Raw genomic sequence first — 21,069 nt, 5'->3', positions numbered from 1 at the left:
GATTCGTTGAAAGGCTGCAGGTAACAAAGTGCTGAACGAGAGCATATAAAATTGGTTCTTTGTGATGTTATCAGTTGTGTGTAGACAACACTGGAGAATCCCTTGAGATTTTGGACAAAGTCAGCATTAAGTGGCTCTCTGAAGATAATAAGATACAAGGACTAGACTGAAAATTAGTGAAAAAGCCCATAAAAGCCTAAAAACTTAATACATTACTAATACATATTCAATACAAGTCATTTCTGGGCTTTTCCTGTTGTCCACCATATGGAAGCAAATTTACATTTTTCCACATTTAGAAACTAAATAAATTGCATTGAGCTTTTGTATTTTTGAGTGTTAAGTGCCCCTAGAATTTGAAGATTTAACATTATGCAAATTAAAAAAATTATTTTTTTTAAATCACAAACCCTCAAACAGCTGTCAAACAGCTACATCAGCAAACACTGTGATGGCCTGAGAGTTTTGTTTATAAGATTTTCTGTTAATAAAAAGATATTTTTATCTTTGCAGCATGAGAATTACACATAAAGGGGAAATAAGTATCATGAAAACCAACATTTCCAAACACTGATTTTATTTGACAAAACAGAAGTCCAGACAAATATAAAAACTGAATTTAAAAACACACCAATCCTAGTACAGATGATGGTTTTTAAAATAAATTCATTTCATAACAAAACATTTTTAACAGAACGTGATGTTATTAGCACATTTATTTTACTAACATATATATATATTTATATTGCTTTGAAATTAAAGTAATATCAAAATCCTAAATATCATCAGTGATTCACTTATGAAATCAGTCAGTATAAAAATAAAAACTGAAATGATTCTAAGTGCAAATAATAATACATTTCGTTAACAATTATTCTCGCTACTGAAAATGACCTATATACAAATACTGAAAAAGGACTAAAGTAAACTGACAGAAGACTGATGACTTCCTGTGACGTGTGCAGCGTCACAGCCTCAGTATCTGGATACTGTCATTCCAATCCCCCAGCTGTCAGCAGCATTAGCTGACTCATTTTCATCTCCACAGGCAGGGATATGAGAATAGCCGTCAGCTCTTTAAGAGCCCCCTCCTTAGTCATGCTGACCTCCGCACTTTCTTCAGTAATCCCCTCATTTATTCACTGATCCCTGCTGCTGTCACTGTGTTCATTAATAACAACACTGTCCACCACTGACTTCTACTGAACTTCATCTTTAGTCACTTTCGCGTCATTAGCGGGATCTTTGGCATCGTCGCAGCTCTTACCACATGGGATAGTTTTATTGTCTTCATCACTACTGTCTGTGATCTCTCCCTCCTCTTGCTCCTCATCCTCATCTCCTCTCTTTGCCTTTTTCTGTGGCGGGGGTTCCATCTCTTGGGCAGTTCTGCTGATGCTGGTTTCTCCTGTTGTGGGAGATCTTTGTGGCGATGGCGAAAATGGGGTCGCGGTTTCCTTCTCTTGGCCCACCTTGTCATTCTTTGTTGCAAAAGGAGCACAAGCTGATGCAGGTTCAGCTGAAACAATATAATCCCATTTTTATAAGGTGACTGCACACAGCTATTTCCTATAGTAAAACTCTAACAAGTTTAAACATGTACATGAGAGTCATGAGAGAAAAAGAGAAGCATTGGGAACACAGCTGGGGTCTTAATACAGGACAGGTTGGGGATGATGATGATGCCATTTGGCTCCATGTTGGTTCCCATCATGCCAAACTATTAGTTACGCAAATGCAAAAAAATCTATAAGCTAGTGTAAAACTAACAGTACAAATTTACATGTGTACTAAAATTATCCTTAAAGTTTTTAGCTGTGATGCAGTTCAGGAGCTCCTGATGGTGCTTTATTAAAAACAAACAAACAAACAAACAAATAAATAAATAAAATAACTGTAGCATATAAACTTTGAGTCTAATAGCTTATCTGTCCCAAGTTGAGTTGCAAAACTCACACACATAAAATGGTGTTCAGGCATTCTCAGAAACAACAACCATGTTTTTTAGTGAATTAAGCAAGGCACAAAGACGCACAAGAAACATGCAAAGGCAATGGGAATCTCAGTCTTGTGCAACCATCAATGTCAGTGCCTGAAGTTCACACTTGTGTTATGTTGAAAGCGATATGCAACAGTAACTAGATCTGACACCCAAGAGTGGTACTGCAACATTTCCAGTGAAGTGACCAGTGAGCTCAGCGTGACAGAAACTCAAAGATAACTGACTTTAACCTTTTGGCTACGTTGGGGCTGCAGACAGTACTTTCTAAGACTTTAACTCTTTACCAATGGTTTCTGTCATATTTCAGGTCTGTTTATAGAACAAAATAACTGAGTGTGCAACAGAAGTTAATGAGGATGGTCTCTGCCTATACAGCTACCCTCGGAAAAACCTGGGAACTATTTTAATGGTCACCAAACCACACCTTTATGGGAACAGGGGAGGCCGTCAAATGCCATTAAAGGTCAGGTGTTAAAGGTTAATAAGAAAAATAAATAAATCAGCGAAACAGGAGCAGGGTAAAAGTGATATCAGTGAGACCATAAATAAAAATACACCCTTAAGTGGCTGAATTCAGTTTAAACTGTCTGGCTGCACGGTGCATGCTTGGAGCCTGCCAGACAACCAACATTACTTCAGCAGATACAGTCGCTGCCACGCTGTCCAATTGCTTGTTATCATTTCCCGTCTAGCTTCACAGTCCATGGCATGTGTAATCATCAGTGTGTTTCTACAGCTAACCTTATAGGAAAACAGCGTGGTACCGAGGCCTTATCACTAAAAACACACACACGCACACACTCAGACTAAAAATTATCTCATTCGCCATTCGGCTAGTCTGGCTCTGACAGTAACTGTGATACTGTTTTTGTGTGGTCTTTTGTGATCATACCGAAAGTACTGCGATAACCACAGCTGGACCGAACTGTACACATCTCACAGGAACCAAACGGATGAGCGTGCTTTTCGTGACACGCTGTCCTGTTTTGACGCGACCGATTGTTCTCGACACTGAAAACCCAGCAGTAGTGGAAAGTGACGCAGGGGTGAGAAAAAGCACGGACTCATCTCCTGTTTTCTCGTCTATTCTCACTTCACAGCTTATGAGGTCAATCTTCAGCAATAAGCCATGTTTGATCCTCTTTCTGGCCACAATTGCAGTTGAGGTTAAGGTGGTGTAAGTGATGTTGAACAGAGCACGCTCATTTCCTTTTGGGTAGCATGTTGCCATAGTGAAAAATAAGGGAACAAAGTCTTAAAGCCTCAGCTGGAGAAACCAGGACATGATACAATGCTGCTGGAATCGGGGGAGTGGAGAGAGGTTGGCGTTTGGGGGCTACATAGTATTTGAACTCATTATATATTCATCCTGTTGTTTAGTTACTGAAAGCTGTTTGGAAATCAGCAGAAGAGCATGCATGCAGGGGGAAACCAAAACAAAACAGAAAGTTAGCCCTTTTTCTCATCTCATCTGAGATTAGGGTGGGTGTGTTTGTTTTTTTACCTGGTCCTTTCAGTGGATAGTCCTTCCAGTAATCTTTGAGTACAACATGCAGCACAGGATATTCAATCAGTGTTTTGTAGCTCAGGTTATCCCTCAGGCTCTTCTCAATGTCCAACTCATGATACCTATTTTAAATTAAATGAAAGCACAAAAGAGACCAAACGAGTGTTTACAACAAAGAGATGTCATGCAAAAATAAAGTCAGATCACAACTGTTGGAGCTCCTAAACTGGCAACTGCAGCTCTTTATTTCTCTTGTCGCCCGTGGCACAGTGACTGCTGACGATCATTAAAGGATTGATAGAGATTTGAGTCATGGCTTGGCAGAAAAACGAGATCCTGCTCAGTGCCTGTCTCGTGGGATGGAAACTGACTTTAGTTGAGAGTCGACGACATCTCTCAAGCACAGCTTTCTTACCGCTCCTTTAACCGTTTGCACTTGATGACATCAGCCTAGCTTTGTCTTAAAGTAGACCTGTGGCGCATTAGAGATGGTCATAAATCACCGATCTGAATAGTTGACTGGATTCTTGGAGACATGAGCTAGCAACACAGAGCCAGCTTAGGTTGCTGTCACCAAAACACAAGACATCACATGTGTACTGTCGAACCGTAACTGACTTAAGCCATTGTTTGTTTTGGAAAAATCACATGAAAATTAGATCCACCCAGGTATCCACCCACTACCCGCGCCAATCAAAACACTCTGCTATAATGTGACATTTACAGGTCATTAATGGAGATTATTATTATTATTATTATTATTATTATTACACATTATTTTACATATTAACAGCCACAGCACATTTTTCCTGGAGTAAAACAAAGTGACCTATCAGAGCAAAAGGAGAATCCAGTGTGAAAAGCCACAATGTGCAAGAAAGTAGCATACTGTGCACACCAAATAACTACTGTTTCCATGTCATTTATTTTTATGTCTTACTGATAAAGAGATTACTCTTAACGGATGGGGTTTTTTTTACATTTTTTGGGGGGGCTAAATTAAAACATACATGTTGGTAAACAACCATTTAAGAGGGGTAGCTGGCAAACAGAGAGAGTGGCTCCCTGCGGTGTTAAATCCTGGATATTCCTGAAAACAAGACCGGGTGGCTCAGCCAAGAGCGTGCACACATCTGGTCTCTATATAATGTTCTTGTGAATGAACAGAGGACACACTGATGTTCTCTTCAGGGAGGTTCCCATTGTTTTCCTTCTGCTGCCGAGTCCCATCAGCAAAGAGACAGCCGTGTAAAATGGGAAGGACATAGAGAAACTGCAAATATGACCACTGAATACATACACCAATCAGCCACAACATTAAAACCAACAACAGATGAGTCAAGCAACACTGACCACGCCGTCACACCGCAAATCTCTAGCTGGAAACCTTCGGGCCTGGTATTCATGTGGATTTGAACTCTGGGAAACACACCGAACACCCAAAAGTTGTTGCCTTACCCGGCAGAACAACACAACAAAATAAACTGGAGAAAGTCTTTAGGAACATGACAAAGAGCTCGAGGCATTGCAAGACCACGTGCAAGATTGAGATGTTTTGGGGATGGACGGCCATCGCAATATGAAACTGGAGGTTTTAAATGGGAACGATCTGTGTACTGTGATGTTGATAACTATTAGATTAAGATATAAATCTATTGCAAACACACAATTACACAAGTCCAGTTGCACAAGCGCTCTACAGAATAACACTGCTGTTAATTGTTAAGAAATTCTTATTGTTTGAACTGATGTTGACTCACAGGCTGCGGCTGGCTGCAGAAGGTTTCCAGGATTCCTCCAAAATTTTTTGACCTCAGTTATTTTTCCTCACACAATGACAATGTCCTTATATATTAGTGTTAACTGCTAAAAAGTAGGCACTCGGAAAAGAAAATGTGAATGCAAGTAAAAGTTGCAGCTGTTCCACCACATTGCTGATTTGACCTAAAAATAACCTATGGAAATGGTATCAATACTCTTAATAAAATACAGAATGCGTCATCAGATCAGACATGGAAACCAAACTATGTTGAAATCACACAACAGATCAGCACAAGCCGAACTCCATCAACTCTACCTCTGATGGTAAATCTCTTACCTTAGAGATGAATGATTTTTTTTTTTCCAATGATTTCCCGGAAATACACTGCTAAAAAATAAATAACTCAAAAATAGGACTCAGTAAAAAAAATACAGCAAGTACGTTGTATATTTTTAAGATACCTAGTCTCCATATTCCACTTTAAGTGCTCTACAATTTAAACAAATGGGATTCTGTAATTTTAAGGAAGCAGTGAATTGACATCATTTAAACATAGACACAAAAATAAGCCTAGAAGTCAGTCACTTTCCAAATTCAGAAGCACTACACGTTGCCAACAGCTCCACATTTTCTCCCGCACCAAAGGACTCAGCGTGCAGCACCTGTCCTTCTCGTCCTACTTCGGTTCACCTCATCATCATATTTTGTGTCACAATTTAATTGTTTAATTGTTTGCGTTTAACAAGGTTTGTGGCCTTGCCACATTTGTCACACACCGCATCTTGGCTGTTTGTGACTCTGCCTATGATCCTCAACTGAGTGAGTGCGCCCAGTGATGCATTTATACAGCCATATTTTGTATATCACTATGACAGGCGGAAGAAGTAGTTCCTACCAATCAGTCAGACAATTTCAATAATATAGTTACTTTCCATTGTGTTCCTGTTAATCATCAGAAACTACAAATTTACCTGAAATCACTAAAATACCGATATTTCAATATGACATTTGATTCTAGAACACACATTTCTGGCACTGGAAGAATCAATATTTCAGTAGCAGTCTGCACAACACTACTACCTGCATATTCTCACGACATGAGATAGGGAAGTATCGTGCACCAGGAAGAACCCAGGACCCACTGCACCAGCATAGGGTCCAAGGATTTCAAGGACAAAAGAGTGGAGACGAGTCCTGTGCTGGGAGACACAGCAAATCTTCTGGCAAAGGCACATGTTAATGTGCCATCCTGGAGGATTTGGACTGCCTGTACAATCTCTGTAGGGTCTTGCCTCATGCTAACAATAGTGCCATTGACTTTAGCCAAATGCAAAACTAGTGGGGTAAAAAAAGAGAAAGAAGTGAAAAAAAATGTTAGTGACCTCCATCTGTAAACTAAGATGTGCAAATCGGGCTCTTTCTTTTTGGGCTATAACACCAAAACACAATTTTAAAAAGCTGTTTTAATGTTAGGCTTTTTTATAATGTTGCTTTGGCATAAAAAAGACAAACATAATTCATATTTTGCCTACACATCCACATTCATAATTAGTTTGTATTTTCAGAGTAATTCTTTGTCAGAACTGCATAAAGTGTTATGGCTGTTAACTCTGGCTAATAGCTCTACCTTGATGTCCACATTCAGTACAGGTCAGCCAATCTCCTAGGCAACCATCCCTGTCCTACACTGGGTATTCATGAGGCCACACTTTATACACTTAATTGCACCTTTATTCCTTAATTTCAGGGTGTAACTACTCTTTAAGCCAGGTTTGGAAAAGTTTGCACTACAGAGGTTCAGTTTAAAAAGTAACACAAAACGGTTTCAGTGCAGACCTTCAAGCACCATGTGTCTGCCCATGTTCTCCCAAACAAAAAATACAGCAAATTTTACCAAAAGTGACAACTCAAGACAGTCAAACAGTGCTTTTTAACAAACACTATTTCACACTGTGTGTTTGTGTAAAAGCTGAAGTCACTTGAAAGATGAAAAATGTCATTATTACCTAATGAATACCTTATAAATGCCTTGCTGTTCAGCAACAGTGTCCTAAAACCAGCAGGAGACCTGAGGTAAGCATCTGCTGTGCAGAAACATACTTGAACGTAGCATTAGGGCAAGCCGAGGGAGAGCAGACAGAAAAGCTCCAGGGGACTAAGGAAAGCACTAGCCACAAATATGTGAGAAAAAGAACAGCTTCAACAGGACAGGAACATCACTGTCTTAAGGCAACAGCACAACACTGGTAAAAAAAAAAAAAAAAAATCCCTAAAAACCCAGAAAGCAGAAAAACACGGTTCGCTTTGTAAAAAGAGCATCTCCATTTTAGACATCAAGGATGCACCCCTGGCAGACTGAGAGGAAAGGCAGTGGTAAGGGAAAAGAGGAGAGGGCATCCCCAGGATCACACGGGAGAAATGACTAAAAAAAAATAAACATGAAAATAAAACAACCCCATAAACAAACATCAGAAATGTGTGAATGGTTCTCTTGATGCACATGGTCACCTTTCCAGTAAGAGGATGTGGGCTATACAAGCGCCAACTTATTTTAGCACAAGAACTCCTTTATTGGAGGTGGTTGATATTCCAGTAGACAACAAAAAACACGCAGTCATACCTTTTGTGTTAGACGTGGCAAATGACCACTAAGAAGCCATGACTACTTCTATCCATGACTTCATAACATTAATAACACTGTGTAAAATTAGGGGTTCTCCTCCAAGTCTGCATTATTCAGAAAGTAGAGGCTTATTTGTAGTTGAAATAATCCGACCTGATTTGGAACCTCTTAAACAAGACACAAGCGCAGATAGGGGCCTCTCTTCTCATTAAAGTAGAATCTGTTGACACAAGACTGAAATGCAAAACTGTACATAGTTAATAAGATAATTACCCTAAAAAATATATAATTTTCCCCTCTTCTATTCATTTAGAATTCTTTTAGATTCAAAACTGAAAATTGCACTCTGAATTAACAGACACTTAAAACACTGTTCTAGCAAATACTGAGGAGAGAATGTCAAATAAATTGATTTGTTCATGCTGCTCAGTTACTCATTACTAAAAACTGACTACTAAATGTGTATCAGGCCAAACGCTGTTAAAAGTCACGTATAAAACCTTTTGACAGAAATGATCTTATGCCAAAAATGACAAAAGTAGTGACTCATTTATATAAAAACTAAATCTCAGCAGGAAATTCCTGTGCTATTATTTCCACCTTGACATGATCACTTCATATGACGTGCCCCGCCCACCTAAACAGAACAGCCTTAGGGGAAAAAAACAAAAAACAAAAAAATGACTTTTGATACAATGATACTGGATACATTTATGCAAATATGTAATAAAGTAATGTTAAATGGAACATTACAATGTGTTGCTGCTGTAACATAACAAGTGCAATTTAAAGCATCATTGTAAAGAAAGAAAGGTTTTAAATGAACAAAGTTACGTAGCACACATTAGTCACACTTCTAGAAAGCACAGCTCCATCTCTAATTTGTTCTCTAAAAACTTCCTTTTGAATTTACTTTTATGTTTAGAACATCCACATCAGCTTTAAAGTAAGAAACTATGACACATCAACATGATTATTAAAGCTCTCGGCAGAACTCCACCATCATCTTCTGTGTCACTGCCATTCATAAAAAGTGTATCAATATTTTATTAGAACTATGATGCTTTATGCTTACAGATAAAACATACAGGGTGAATTTGATAATGTACCCTGCAACACTCCAAAAGTACTTCAGGAATGGTTTAAAGAATGCAAAAAAGAGCTCAAGGTGATGCAAGGGGTTCCCAATTCCCAAGCTTTCACTTTAATAAAGCTCTCGAATCATGTGCTAGAAAACCACGTGCAATCCATACGGACCCTGACTATCGTCTTACAAGGCTTCAAGTATGAGCTGCTGATAGAGGATTCAGAGTCCATGCCTGAGCAAGTCAGAGCTCTGATGGCTGCAGAGCACTGACTTTTCCTTGTTGTTATTATAGATGCTTGTTGCTGTCCCTGCTCTCTGTATTAGGTTTAAATAACATTAAGGTGGGACACAACTATGAATTTTAGAGTGGTTTATAGGTATATAACAAAGTGACTAGTAGACTATACTATACTGTAGTGCTGGGCGATATGGAAAAAATATTTATCACGATATGAATTCTTTTATATCACGATAACGATATATATCACGATATACCACCTGACCTGTGGTCATCTGGAAAGTATGCAGTCTGTAAACAGCGAGTGGAGAGGGTGCAGTCTTTGTTTTGAGTTACTGTAAAGCATGTCGCAAATCCGGGTGCACGTAAAGCAGCACCATGTCACAAAACCACAAGACGGAGTTTCTTTGCGAAAAATATAATTTTTTTATACTTTATATTCTCTTGCATAAAGTTAAGAGTATGTATCGTGAGAAGACAACACTAATATATTTGCCACAGGCTATTTAACCCCTTAAGACCTACCACAGAACCAAGTCCGAAAGAGCTTATCTTTACATTTTACATGCTGTAGTGCCATTTGTGGGAGCATTTCAAGTTGCTATACATCAATACAACCGTTATAGCCCAAAGTTTAATAATATGTATGCATTAAGTCCATAGTAACTACATAAATTGCAAAAAAGTGCAATAAACTACAAAAAATCTGAAAATCTTTTTTTTTGTTACATATATTTCTAGTTAGAGATATTTAAGAGGCTTATCCCTCAAAACTGTAAATACAAAAAAGTTGCACAAAATAGTTTCCAACCACGAGAAATTTATTTTGAGTGTCTTCATAGTTTTATTTTTGAGATACACAAATTTTTATATACCATAGGAAAAATGAAAATAAATAAATGCAAATTTGCAAAAACACAGCATGTGCATCAAAATAAACTATTTCCAACAGTGTAATTTGACTTCTAAGCATCCCAGAAACGATACAGAAAAGCATAAAGTCAAACATGACTTTTAAAAACACCAACATAGGCTTTGAAGCTAAAAAACTATATTTTCCGCGAAAATGACGTCACTTCCGGTTTCGGCCAGACAATGGCGGACATGTGATACTTCGCGCTGACTTATATTCCAACGTAGTATGTGTTATGAACAGCTGATCGGATCGGCAAAGCGTGTTTCTGGAATATTATGCTTTTGTTGCTGCAAGTCTGGAATATTATATTTTTGTTGCTGGAAGTGCTTTTTATGCAATTTTTGCAAAGCTATATGTGGAAGGAAACCGTGACCTAGGGCAAGCTAATGGAATAAGATGTAAGTACAACTCCTACGGTTTCATATGCAAAAAAAATTATTGCGCTATTTCACGTGGTTCCAGTACTACAGGGATTTAAAAATAGTTAGGGAAAACGGAGTGTGCCTGCTCCGACCAGTTGTAAAGGTTTAATGATATATTTTATGTAATAATTTATAAAATTAGGGTTAGAAACGATAGAAACGATAGAAGACAAATGGCACGATAGACACTTTTCTATCGTCCACACGATATATATCGTCATATCGCCCAGCACTACTATACTGTGCTACACTTTATGGAAATTTGTAATGGTTGGAAACTTACTGCTTTTATGAACTTAATGTAATACACTAGCTTGTACAAGGTTCACATTTTTGGCCTCAGAGATGAGAAGAATTTAAAACTATGCATTAAGGATAAAAAGGTAAGAGCTTGAAAGACACTCTTGGTAAATCTCTTATCCCTCTATATGCTTTTATAAAATTTAATTTATCTCCTGAGAAGAAGTGTGCAGCTGAACCTGCTGCTGCAAAGCAAAATGATGGTGTGTGTGTGTGTGTGTGTGTGTGTGTGTGTGTGTGTGTGTGTGTGTGTGTGTGTGTGTGTGTGTGTGTGAGACAAGAATGAAGGATGGGAAGTTTTATGATGTCTCATCTCAGCCAGGGGGCAAATATAATGAGCACCAAGGATCATCATTCACTTTGTCACTAAGTAGAAACGGAAGGCTGCCAAAGAGCCTAAAAGTAGGTGAGGCAAATGGGTGCTACCATCACCTCTCCCTGACACGTTCAAAAAATGAATGCACAATTTAAAAAAAAGAAAAAAAGAAGGCGCATACAAAACAAAAAGTATGCAAAGTGGAGAGAGCCTAAGTCTAAGAAGCAAATGTCAAATTTTTAAATAACTTAGCTAATTCACAGATGTAAAAAGAAAATTATCACCATATGCAAGCTGTGATCAAAAGATGCTGAGAACTTCTAAAATACTGGCAACCACCAGTGCTATCCCATAGCCTCGTCCTACAGTAGTAGATACACTTATGGTATCAATATGAAGCTCCTACGTCGTCTCGTTCTCGAGGTATCACTTTCACAAACTTAGGTGTGCGCGCCCGCTCGCTCACCTGGCAGGCTGACAACATTACACCATCAGCCTTTTACGGCTTAGGGGTAAAGATCAAAAACCCCTGACCAGATTTAAATTTGCCTAGTGTGACACTTTAGGTTGTTTTCTCATGGACTGTTTTCAGCATGCCTGCCGTGCCACCACTGTGTTGTTAACTCCCCTCGACATGAGTTTCTGTGATACCAGGTGAATTTCTCCCAGAGATTCTGTCTTGCTTCCCTCAAAAGCAAAGCAGAATACATCTGCATGAATGAGATAGGAGGCAAAGATGAAAATGCAGGAAAGAAAGATAGTGAAGATAGAGGAGTCTGAATATCTTAGGTCAATCAATCAAAAACAACAGAGTGCACAAGAGAGGTGACGAAGAAAGTAAAGGGCCACAGTGAAGAATCATGGATGTAGAGAGAGAGGAGATACAGAGGGGGATGCTAGGGATGGAGTGAAAGAGCATCTCACCTGACAGAGTTAGCCTTTCTTCCCTCCACTTTCATGAAAACTTTGACATGATCAAACCGAGCTTGCACATACATCTTCAACCTGAAAAACAAACTCAAATTAACACCAAGAATTAAACATATGGCCACAGTGACTAGCTTTAAGGTAGTGACGAAAAGGGTCAAAACACAAAGAGCTCATTGACTGAGTGTGGCACAGCAGTGATCCAAATGTACACTGGTATACTGACTGACATATGTATAGGCTCCCACTGAGGTTTCTATGCAAATTAAATCACTGTATGTACTGCCAACCACAGCACCTGAGCCTGCTGCGAACAGCTAGCCAATGGAACTTGAGTTGAAACCTCACTGGCTTGAAACTAGAAAGAGCCTGTGTATAAAAGATTGGCAAAGACTATGTCACGTATCTATTTAAAGAGCTGTACACCTCTACACAATGCTCTTGATGTGGATTTTGTAGTAAGGCACTGATCGCTGTTATCAGTATAAAGGTTAGGTCAGAGGAGTCAAATCACTGCTCTGTAAGAGGTTCAGATAAGAAATAGTGCAATCAAAGAAGCTGCCTTGTTCAAAGACTACTGTTCAGGATGGGAGAAACAAGAGCCTGGGAAATGGAAAAAAAAGAAAGAAAAGAAAGTAAAGCAAGAGCAAATGTATGTCAACGTGCGGAGACCCCGACCACATCCTGTGTTACTGAACTGTACTGAGCTGATCGATAACAAAGATCAGCACAGAAGATTACCTCTTGAAAAACAGCTTCTGTGTGCACGGAGATAAATTCAACTTATTAAAAGCTGCCAATCTATCCACTCTGAGAAACATGAGCATAGCTGTGACAAAGCACAGTAGCAGAAATCACCAGAGTGTTACAGGCAACCCATCTCATTCACATTCTACAGATAATTTTAATTAGATACAGTAATATTTATGAAACTTCCTGTGGAACGGTGAACTGTAGCTATCAAAGTCTTTTAATGAACATGAGCCTCCCAAGGCTTTCAGTTTCATTAAGGTTATGAGGGTTTACTACTAGAACTACAACCAGAACTGAACCCTGACTACACAAAAATGTAAAGCTTATATTAACTTTATCATCAGCAGTTTAAATTTGCTATTTAAAACACAGTGTGTCTAAGGTTTTCTAAAATTTGAATAAAGTCATTTTACTACCAGGCTGTCACTGTTGTCAGATGGTTGGAATGGCCCCAATGTCTGGACCATGATATAAATAAATGTTCTGTTGAACCTTTACAGTTTAAACGCAATGTAGTTGAGGAGTAAAACATGAACCTCAATTGCACATCAAAATGAAGACAGCAAGAGAGGCACATTCTGCTGCAGTCGGTCTAAATTAGAAACTACTGTTCACATCTGGATTGCTGAGCTGACTGAAGTAGCAGGCTCATGTACCTAGGTGATGTTGGTGGTGACCACCGGTTCCCTTTTCATAAGCAGTCTAAAAGGAAATCGATATTCACTCATTACCCAAAGATGTTTAGACTCAATGTGGGACAAAACCTGTAAGCACACCACTTGGTTTTAGTCATCCTCATTTTAGCTCATTGCTAGGATCATTTTTGAGCTCCTTTAGTCAACTTTTAGAAGCTGTCTATGTCCACCAAAACTACAGCCCATTTCTTTTCTTTTTTTCTGATCATCAGGACATTTTTAAAAGACTAATATCATTTCCTTTGTTTCCTTTCACCTGGAAATCACAAACAAAAACAGTAATGTGTGTGTGGGTTTTTTTTTTTTTTTTAAACAGTTAATATAATGGCCCAGAAATAGCAACTTTGTAATGATAGCTCTGCAGTGCAGCCTGTTTACATCATCTACCCAGGGTCCATTGTACAAGAAAAGTAATGATAGTTTTTGTAGATCAAAATAGGTATTAAGTATTGTCAGAGTTCAAAAAAATAATGAAAATAGTGAAAGCAGTTTTAAAAGCATGATTTATAGCAGGAGAGAGCTTTTACGGCGTATTAAGGCCCACAAGTCAAAACCATGGTTCTATTTGAACACAAGACTCTATTGTGCTGTTCTGCTGTAGCTGATTCAGATGCTTAATGTGACAGTTTACGAGACAATTTTGGGCAATGCAAAAATCTTGTATACAATGCATTACAATTTTGAAGCAGGTCAAATTGGATACTTGACATTAAACCATTAAGTATGAATGCCACCATCCACATTTCAACTATAATTACTGTGAATGATTCATTCGGCTTCCTTTTCTCCGCTCTCTTTCTCAACTATGAGAATCTACGAACAAAACACTACTTCAAACTCGCTGCCAACAATAAAAAGTGCTCATTAAAACTTTTCAAGAGAAAACAAAGGGCTGAGCAGCAGTCATTATCCCCGAACTTAGAGGTCTTCCAAGCCATACATCAAAGTGGTGTTAACTTCTAGGTCTATTATCACATTGTTAAGTTTTCTATTTTTATTCATGGGTTTAAAAAAAATAACTAAATAAATCGGTGTGAGCTGAATTTCTATTGCTGAATGAAACAGATTAGTTTATGATTTCCAGCTTTGCTGCAAGATAAAGCTGGAATTTTAGCAGATTTATAAAAATCAATAACGCTAAACACAAGTGTTCACATACTTGAAATTACTCCCAAGATAACAGAAATAGTTTTCACTTTACCGGCAAGTCACTAGTACTATTCCCAAATGAATCAATGCACAGTTGCTGCTTGTCCACACTGCCACAAAGCAAGGACAAAGTTTTATGTAGGAGCACATTCCAAAGCAAGGAAAGGTACTAACAGCTCATGGGAACTAGATTACTCGAATAATTGTCTACTAGGCTGGGCCATTGTAATTCAGTACTGTCAAAGTTGTCCCTTGACAACTGACAGGGAGTACTGACAGGAACCAGACAGAGAGAGCATATTTCTCCCACAATGGCTTCTCTTAATTGCTCCCCACTAAATCCAGAATCAAATTAAAAATCCGTCTCCTCACATACAAGGTCCTGAACTTTTAAACTTGTGGGTATTTAAAAGTAGAACAGAAGAGGCACAGCCTGCAGCCTTCATGCACCTCTTCTGTGGAACCAGCTCCCAGTTTGGCTTTAGGAGATAGACACCCTCTCTACGTTATTCATCTCTGGCTCTCCTGCACAGCGTGTATTTGTCCTGTCTTTCTCCCCCATTATTCCAAACTGGTTGTGACAGATGGCTGCCCCCCCCTCCCTAAGCCTGGTTCTGCTAGATGTTTGTTCCTGTTAAAACAGAGTATTTCCTTCCCACTGGCACCTAGTGCTTGCTCAAAAGGTCTGATTGCTGGGGTTTTCTCTGTATTACTGTAGGGTCTTTACCTTGTTGTAAGGTAAACAACTCTTGGTTGTAAGGTGTGATTGTTGTTGCGATTTTGTGCTATATAAATAAAACTGAATTTAATTATCCTACAGTTTTAAATGTGTACACAATAGGTACACATAAACATGTTGGTTTTCCTGTTGTAATGATGAAACTTTAATTACAGACACATTTCCGTGTGGCTCTGTTAGTGTCTCAACCTTCACTTAGAAGTGGTTTCTTTTTACAGACTCAGTTTTTTGAAGAAATGTTTAGAGCTTTTACATCATTTTTCAAATAAATATCTCAGCTTCTAAAAACAAACTGAAGAAAAAAAAAACCACATGTTCTGTTTTCAAATGTGAGGGGGGAAAGCTCACTTCTGACGTGTGACAGGGTCCGACTCTGTAGGGTGAATATAAGCAGTCAAGATCTGCTTCAAGGTTTGTTTGTCAGACACCCTGCAACAAAAATAGGCATCGTTAATAGAGAGGCAAATGCAAGAGAAAATAAAGGATCAATAATGGTCCCAACTTCAATTCAATATCAACACACTTTGGTTTCAGGGCACACTTAAACGCTAAGAGTTTCGAAGAAACTTTTATGATACACTATTCAAGAAATCTAATTATTACTTGATTACTCACCTCCTCTGAGTGAACTCTGAACTGCTCTGAGGAAATATGAGCTTCAGGTGCCACAGAAACAGTTTTTCTCTAGAAGAGACAGAAATGCACATTTTTATTTGCAGCTCATCAAAAACAGTGTTTTCAGATAAGGTTATTGTTATTCTCACTGTACTCAATTCACAGTCAAACACAAATGCCCTTGTTTAATTTCAGAGCACAACATGGACACGGCTCTAATCTGTCCAAGACAATACATCTGGCTGCTTCCAAGATCCTGTCCATCTGTGTGACTGCGTGCAAATGAAAAAACACAAAAAAAGAAGAAAAAAAACATAGTCACCATGGAAACCGTGACATATACACTCAATACTAGGACACCAGCTGGCCAATATCGCATAATAATCACTTCTTCTGGGGTAATGCTTTGGGCAGTAACTGTTAAATGTGGTCGGGTTTTCTGGGTTGCTGGGTGTGCTCTACAACCAAACAATCATTCCCTAAGCAGCTGCAGTATTCTACTACTGCCGTCAGATAAAGCCAACAAAATGTAATACATCAAACCGTTTGGGAGATAAGAATAACATGATGTATGATGATCTATTCCTTAGTAATCTCTTACAGAATCTTTTGGTGGATTCACAACACTTAATATTCCACATAGCTATTTCGTCAAACTATAGCAGCCCATACACCAAGTGATCATCATAAAATAAATATAATGCTGCAGAGGAAGAAAGGACTAGAATAAAACCTAATGGCACAAGCAGCGGCATGCTGTTCTCTCCAGAGTCATGCCACAGAATAGTGAGTGCTAAACCTAACTACAAGGACTTGTGTTAACCAAGACCACAGAGTTTGCCATGACAGGGTGGAGCTGAATCATCAAACACTTCTACAGCAAAGCAGAGGACTAAGGCCTTAACAGATCTTAAGAATGAAGATGAAACATTACCCTCAAAAAGTCCCAAAGCATAATTGTAAGGAAAGCAAAGGAGACCTTGTTATTAGGGCTTTGGTACTCACCAAGATTGACTTGGAGCACATCATGGAGGTTTGTTTTTGTTACGAGCACCATCAGTGCACCAGCACATGCATCAACCTCCTATTGTCTGCCACTCTCATCAACCTGCTCTTTCCTCTGATGTATTCCTACCTGAGTGGCTGCAGAAGGCTTACTCGCAACCGTATAAAGCCAGTGAAGCTATAGCATGGAGGTTGGTAAGTGGTGTCTTGATCCCTCTTATTTCCTCCCTCATCTCCATCACCAACAGCATCATCCCTCTGCTGGTTTTGCAGTTTCTGTTTATTAATAACAAGTTGAGGGGGGAGTTACCAGCAGCCCTATACAAGTAATTCTAATACTTTAGCCTACTGATATTAGCTTAGGGGAGAAGCCAGAATCTGACGGTTTGTAGTCTTATTCCTGTTATTGTTTCTTTTTGCTGGGCCTCCCATCGCCCGTATTTGTATTGTTTGTTATTGTTGTTGTTATTTGTAACTAGCTATATTTTCAATATTGTAGGATTTTATATGTTAGGTTAATTTGAGCCACAGATGTAGGCACCTTAACAGTTTTAATCACCAAACTGCTGGGCTTAGGGGTTGCTCTTGGTTGGCAGTGATGACAGGAGCTATTGACAGTGGTTTAAGAGAGGGTTATCTACAAAGCTTATCACTGCTCAGGGATAAATAAAGGCCATCTTACTGCATACTGTCATGTTATGACCTTTTGGCCAGATTGTCCACTCAATTTCAGAACAACGAAAGCTCAGTTTTAAAGCCAAGCCAGAGAGATTAAACCATCTAGAAAAAAGCCAGCATAAACAGTGTACTGTCAGTGTAGAGGATGGAAGTCGTCCAGGAAAACTTATGAAACATCTGCTGACATCTGGTTGAATTCATTGTGTACATCCACAAAAAGCAGTAAACCTCAGAGCAGCAGCAGCCCAGATGATCACCAGCCTGTAGACTAAGAAAATCTACTGAGCCATTACATTATTAATTAAAGAAGTTGATACAGTACTTCAACTTTTACTGGAGTATTTTTTAACAGTAGTATCTGTACTTCTACTCAAGTACAGAATGTCTGTACTTTTGCCACCTTTGTACAAAATAGAATGAATAATGCATTCTACTGTGTCCAAATATGAGAGCTTCAGCTCACAATGGGTTCACAGCTGAGCAGTTCACTTGCTGAAGACGCATAGGTGAGTGACAGATAAAACAGGAGAATATTATGATTGTAGACTAAACTCTCCATAGGTAAATGAAATGATGTTCTGTGAACAGGATAAATATTTAAATGAAAGTAAAGCGGAACTTGAGCTAGTCTGTCAGTTAAACCCAGAACACAGTATAAATTTGTATTTTCAGAGGTAGGAATGAGGAAAATACAAGTTCACTACATTTTATTTGACCATATTTCAATAGTAACAATGCAACTAGCCTAACAACAAAATTTTGGTCAAATAAATAAATTAGTAGTAAATTAGTAAATATTTAAACAAACGGTATATTTGGGAAAATGTCCAAACCACTGACATGTCCTGCTAACTAAAAATCCAGGCAGTGTTCTGTTGTCGGGGTCCACATGGTAGCATTATACCATAGATGGCTTTTTTCTCCCCAATGCAAACAGAAACAGCATAAGGAAAAAAAACAAAAAGAGCAAATGTGTGTATTTATACGTGCGCACAACACTGAGTAAAAGGTTGGTATGAATTTTCGCTTGGTTGTAAGGTGTGGGGTAAAGTGAAGGCCCCAGCAGACAGGAAGACAATGGACTGGGCGGTGATTTCCTACTTTGGAAGGCATCTAAGAAATCCACCCCCTTATTCAAAGAAATTTATGTGTTTGCTTAGTTTGGGCCAAGTTTCTTGTTTAGTGCGTCAGACTGACTTGCACAAGTGTCTATGTGTTTCCATGTGCAAGCAAATGAGGGTGGAGCACCAGGTGTGATGCCATTACTCTGTCATTATGGCAAATGGAAATCATGTCTTTCAATGGAAAAGAGGCTTGCCCAAATATGCAGGCAATTGGGTCAGGCCAGGCCAAAATGCATACCTGGGAAAGGTGCCATCATTATTAATCACACACACAAAAAACGAAAACTGGAAAGGGCTGCATATAAAAGTCAAAATCGATCACGCTACCTAGACCTTTAACAGTTTTTACTGATAGCACTTGAACAAGACTTTGAGTTTTTAACATGATCCAACAAAGCCTATGACCTAATCTGGGAGTAAAACAGCAAACTCATAATTCAGATTCAACTTACTTTATTCTCACTCTGAAAACTCACCGCCTTGGCAAAAAGTGTCTTTAAAAAAAGAAACTGATATGATATTCAACTGTCTGAGTAGCAAAGACAGATGGAAGCCTCATTTCTTGACACTTTCCCACTAGTGACCATTTCCTTGTTCTAAATTGGCAGCACAATAGCAGATCTTTCCCTCACTAGGCTACAAAACAAAAATATGGAGGGGGAGAAAAAAAAAAGAAAGAAAAAAAAAATCAAACCCCAATGGCCATTCAACAGAAAGCACCAGTTGACAAGACAGAGAGCTACAACACTTCAGGTGAGCAAATAATTGGAGGATTTTTTTTCCCCTTTGCTCACATTAATTTTTGTGAACAGACAGTCACTCCAACTAATCACTGAATTGAATCTTTGCCTTGAAGAATACCATAAATACATAATGTGTGTGATGTGTATATAATAATGTGTGGCCTTATAATCACTCTGGGGTTAGTTTGATCCTGTGTTTTTATTCTTTTTAAACTTGTTTTTATATGAAAACCCACTAAGCAGCATAATGCACGAAACAGACAATCCAATAATCAGGTCCACTTTATGCATTAATTGGCAAGGTTTGAAAAGAAAGGTCCTGTTTCACATAACTATAATAGTCCCTATGACTGCACTAAGCTAATATAGCAAGCTTACTTTTCAACAGTTTATGTTGTACAAACTAGTATGTTTTAAGCATACTGAACCTTTGTGTATTTGAGGTTTGGCTACTGCTTTATACAGAGTCTGAGCAATTGTCCTGATGTGTGGAGGATACTACGAATGAAAGCATGATCAGGGGGAGATGGATAAATTCATTAACCAGAGCACACACTGTTGGTTTAGTAAGTGATTGGTGTTGTGTGTGCTATCCACAGCAGTGAGCAGAAACCCTGACTGGTGGTCTGGCAGTCGCAGCAGAAATCCATCTGGCTGGATTAAGGACTGGACCGATCCAACAAAAATGTCACTACACGTGAAACCATGTGTGCTGTGTTTCTGATGGTCAGAGGCAGATGCCAGGATTTGAGTGGCAAGTGGGTGCTAGTAAAATTAGATGACAGGATTGTGGGGACTGTCTATTAAGATACAAAAACTAAAGTCAGAATTCAAAGCGATAGTTGTGTCCGCAACCTCAAAGGGTGGAGTGACAGAGCGGCTGATGGAAAGAAGGCAAAGAAGAGAAAGATTACATGCAGCTGCATCATAAGTGTTCTTATTCGAGTCTCTTACACTCTAGCTGTTTGACAACACTGCACAGGACTAACCTTCCTGAAAAGTCATGAACAGAAACATGTTAACAGGTACAGGCCAGACTTTGAGTGTGACTTTGGCTTATGTTAATCTTAAATCTGACACAAAGGACAAAATGTGAATCACCCTGTTGGTGTTGCGATAGGCTGCTAGTAAGAAATGCCCAATAAAACAATTTAAAGCTGATTCTTTATCCAGTTGTCTGTTATATATAGACACAACGCTGGCTTATCTCTCGAGATAGGTGCCCTTTTTATTTACTTATTTTTGTTGTCTTTTTAATGACGTCAGTGTTGCATGGTCTAACAAACAAACGTGCATGAAAATGGTCAGGTACAAGGACTGAACTGAAAAATGAAACATTTTTAAAGACCTTCAGACAGTCTGGTGACTTATTGTTCAAGACTACGATTACAAGAAGGTCTAGCTCCTTGGAATCACAATATAACAAAATGGCAGGTGGCTCAAAACCTTACACAGTGTGTGTGCGTGT

General features: G+C 38.8%; 1 protein-coding gene across 1 annotated transcript in view; it reads right to left on the bottom strand.

Annotated features, from left to right (window-relative positions):
* Positions 1 to 660: 660 nt before the first annotated feature.
* The window catches only part of znhit6 (zinc finger HIT-type containing 6), a 40,376-nt gene continuing 19,967 nt past the window's right edge, over positions 661 to 21,069 (bottom strand). Inside the window, exons 6-10 of the mRNA XM_063501199.1 lie at positions 16,052 to 16,120; positions 15,785 to 15,865; positions 12,098 to 12,178; positions 3,507 to 3,631; positions 661 to 1,519 (exon numbers count right to left, since the gene is read on the bottom strand). Coding sequence (XP_063357269.1) covers positions 1,200 to 1,519; positions 3,507 to 3,631; positions 12,098 to 12,178; positions 15,785 to 15,865; positions 16,052 to 16,120 — 676 coding nt within the window. The 3' untranslated portion in view covers positions 661 to 1,199. The remainder of the gene's footprint in view (positions 1,520 to 3,506; positions 3,632 to 12,097; positions 12,179 to 15,784; positions 15,866 to 16,051; positions 16,121 to 21,069) is intronic.

The sequence above is a fragment of the Pelmatolapia mariae genome, linkage group LG17, assembly GCF_036321145.2.
Source record: "Pelmatolapia mariae isolate MD_Pm_ZW linkage group LG17, Pm_UMD_F_2, whole genome shotgun sequence".
Lineage (NCBI taxonomy): Eukaryota > Metazoa > Chordata > Actinopteri > Cichliformes > Cichlidae > Pelmatolapia > Pelmatolapia mariae.
Note: the sequence above shows the minus strand (reverse complement) of the source record. Positions and strands in the feature narration are given on the sequence as shown.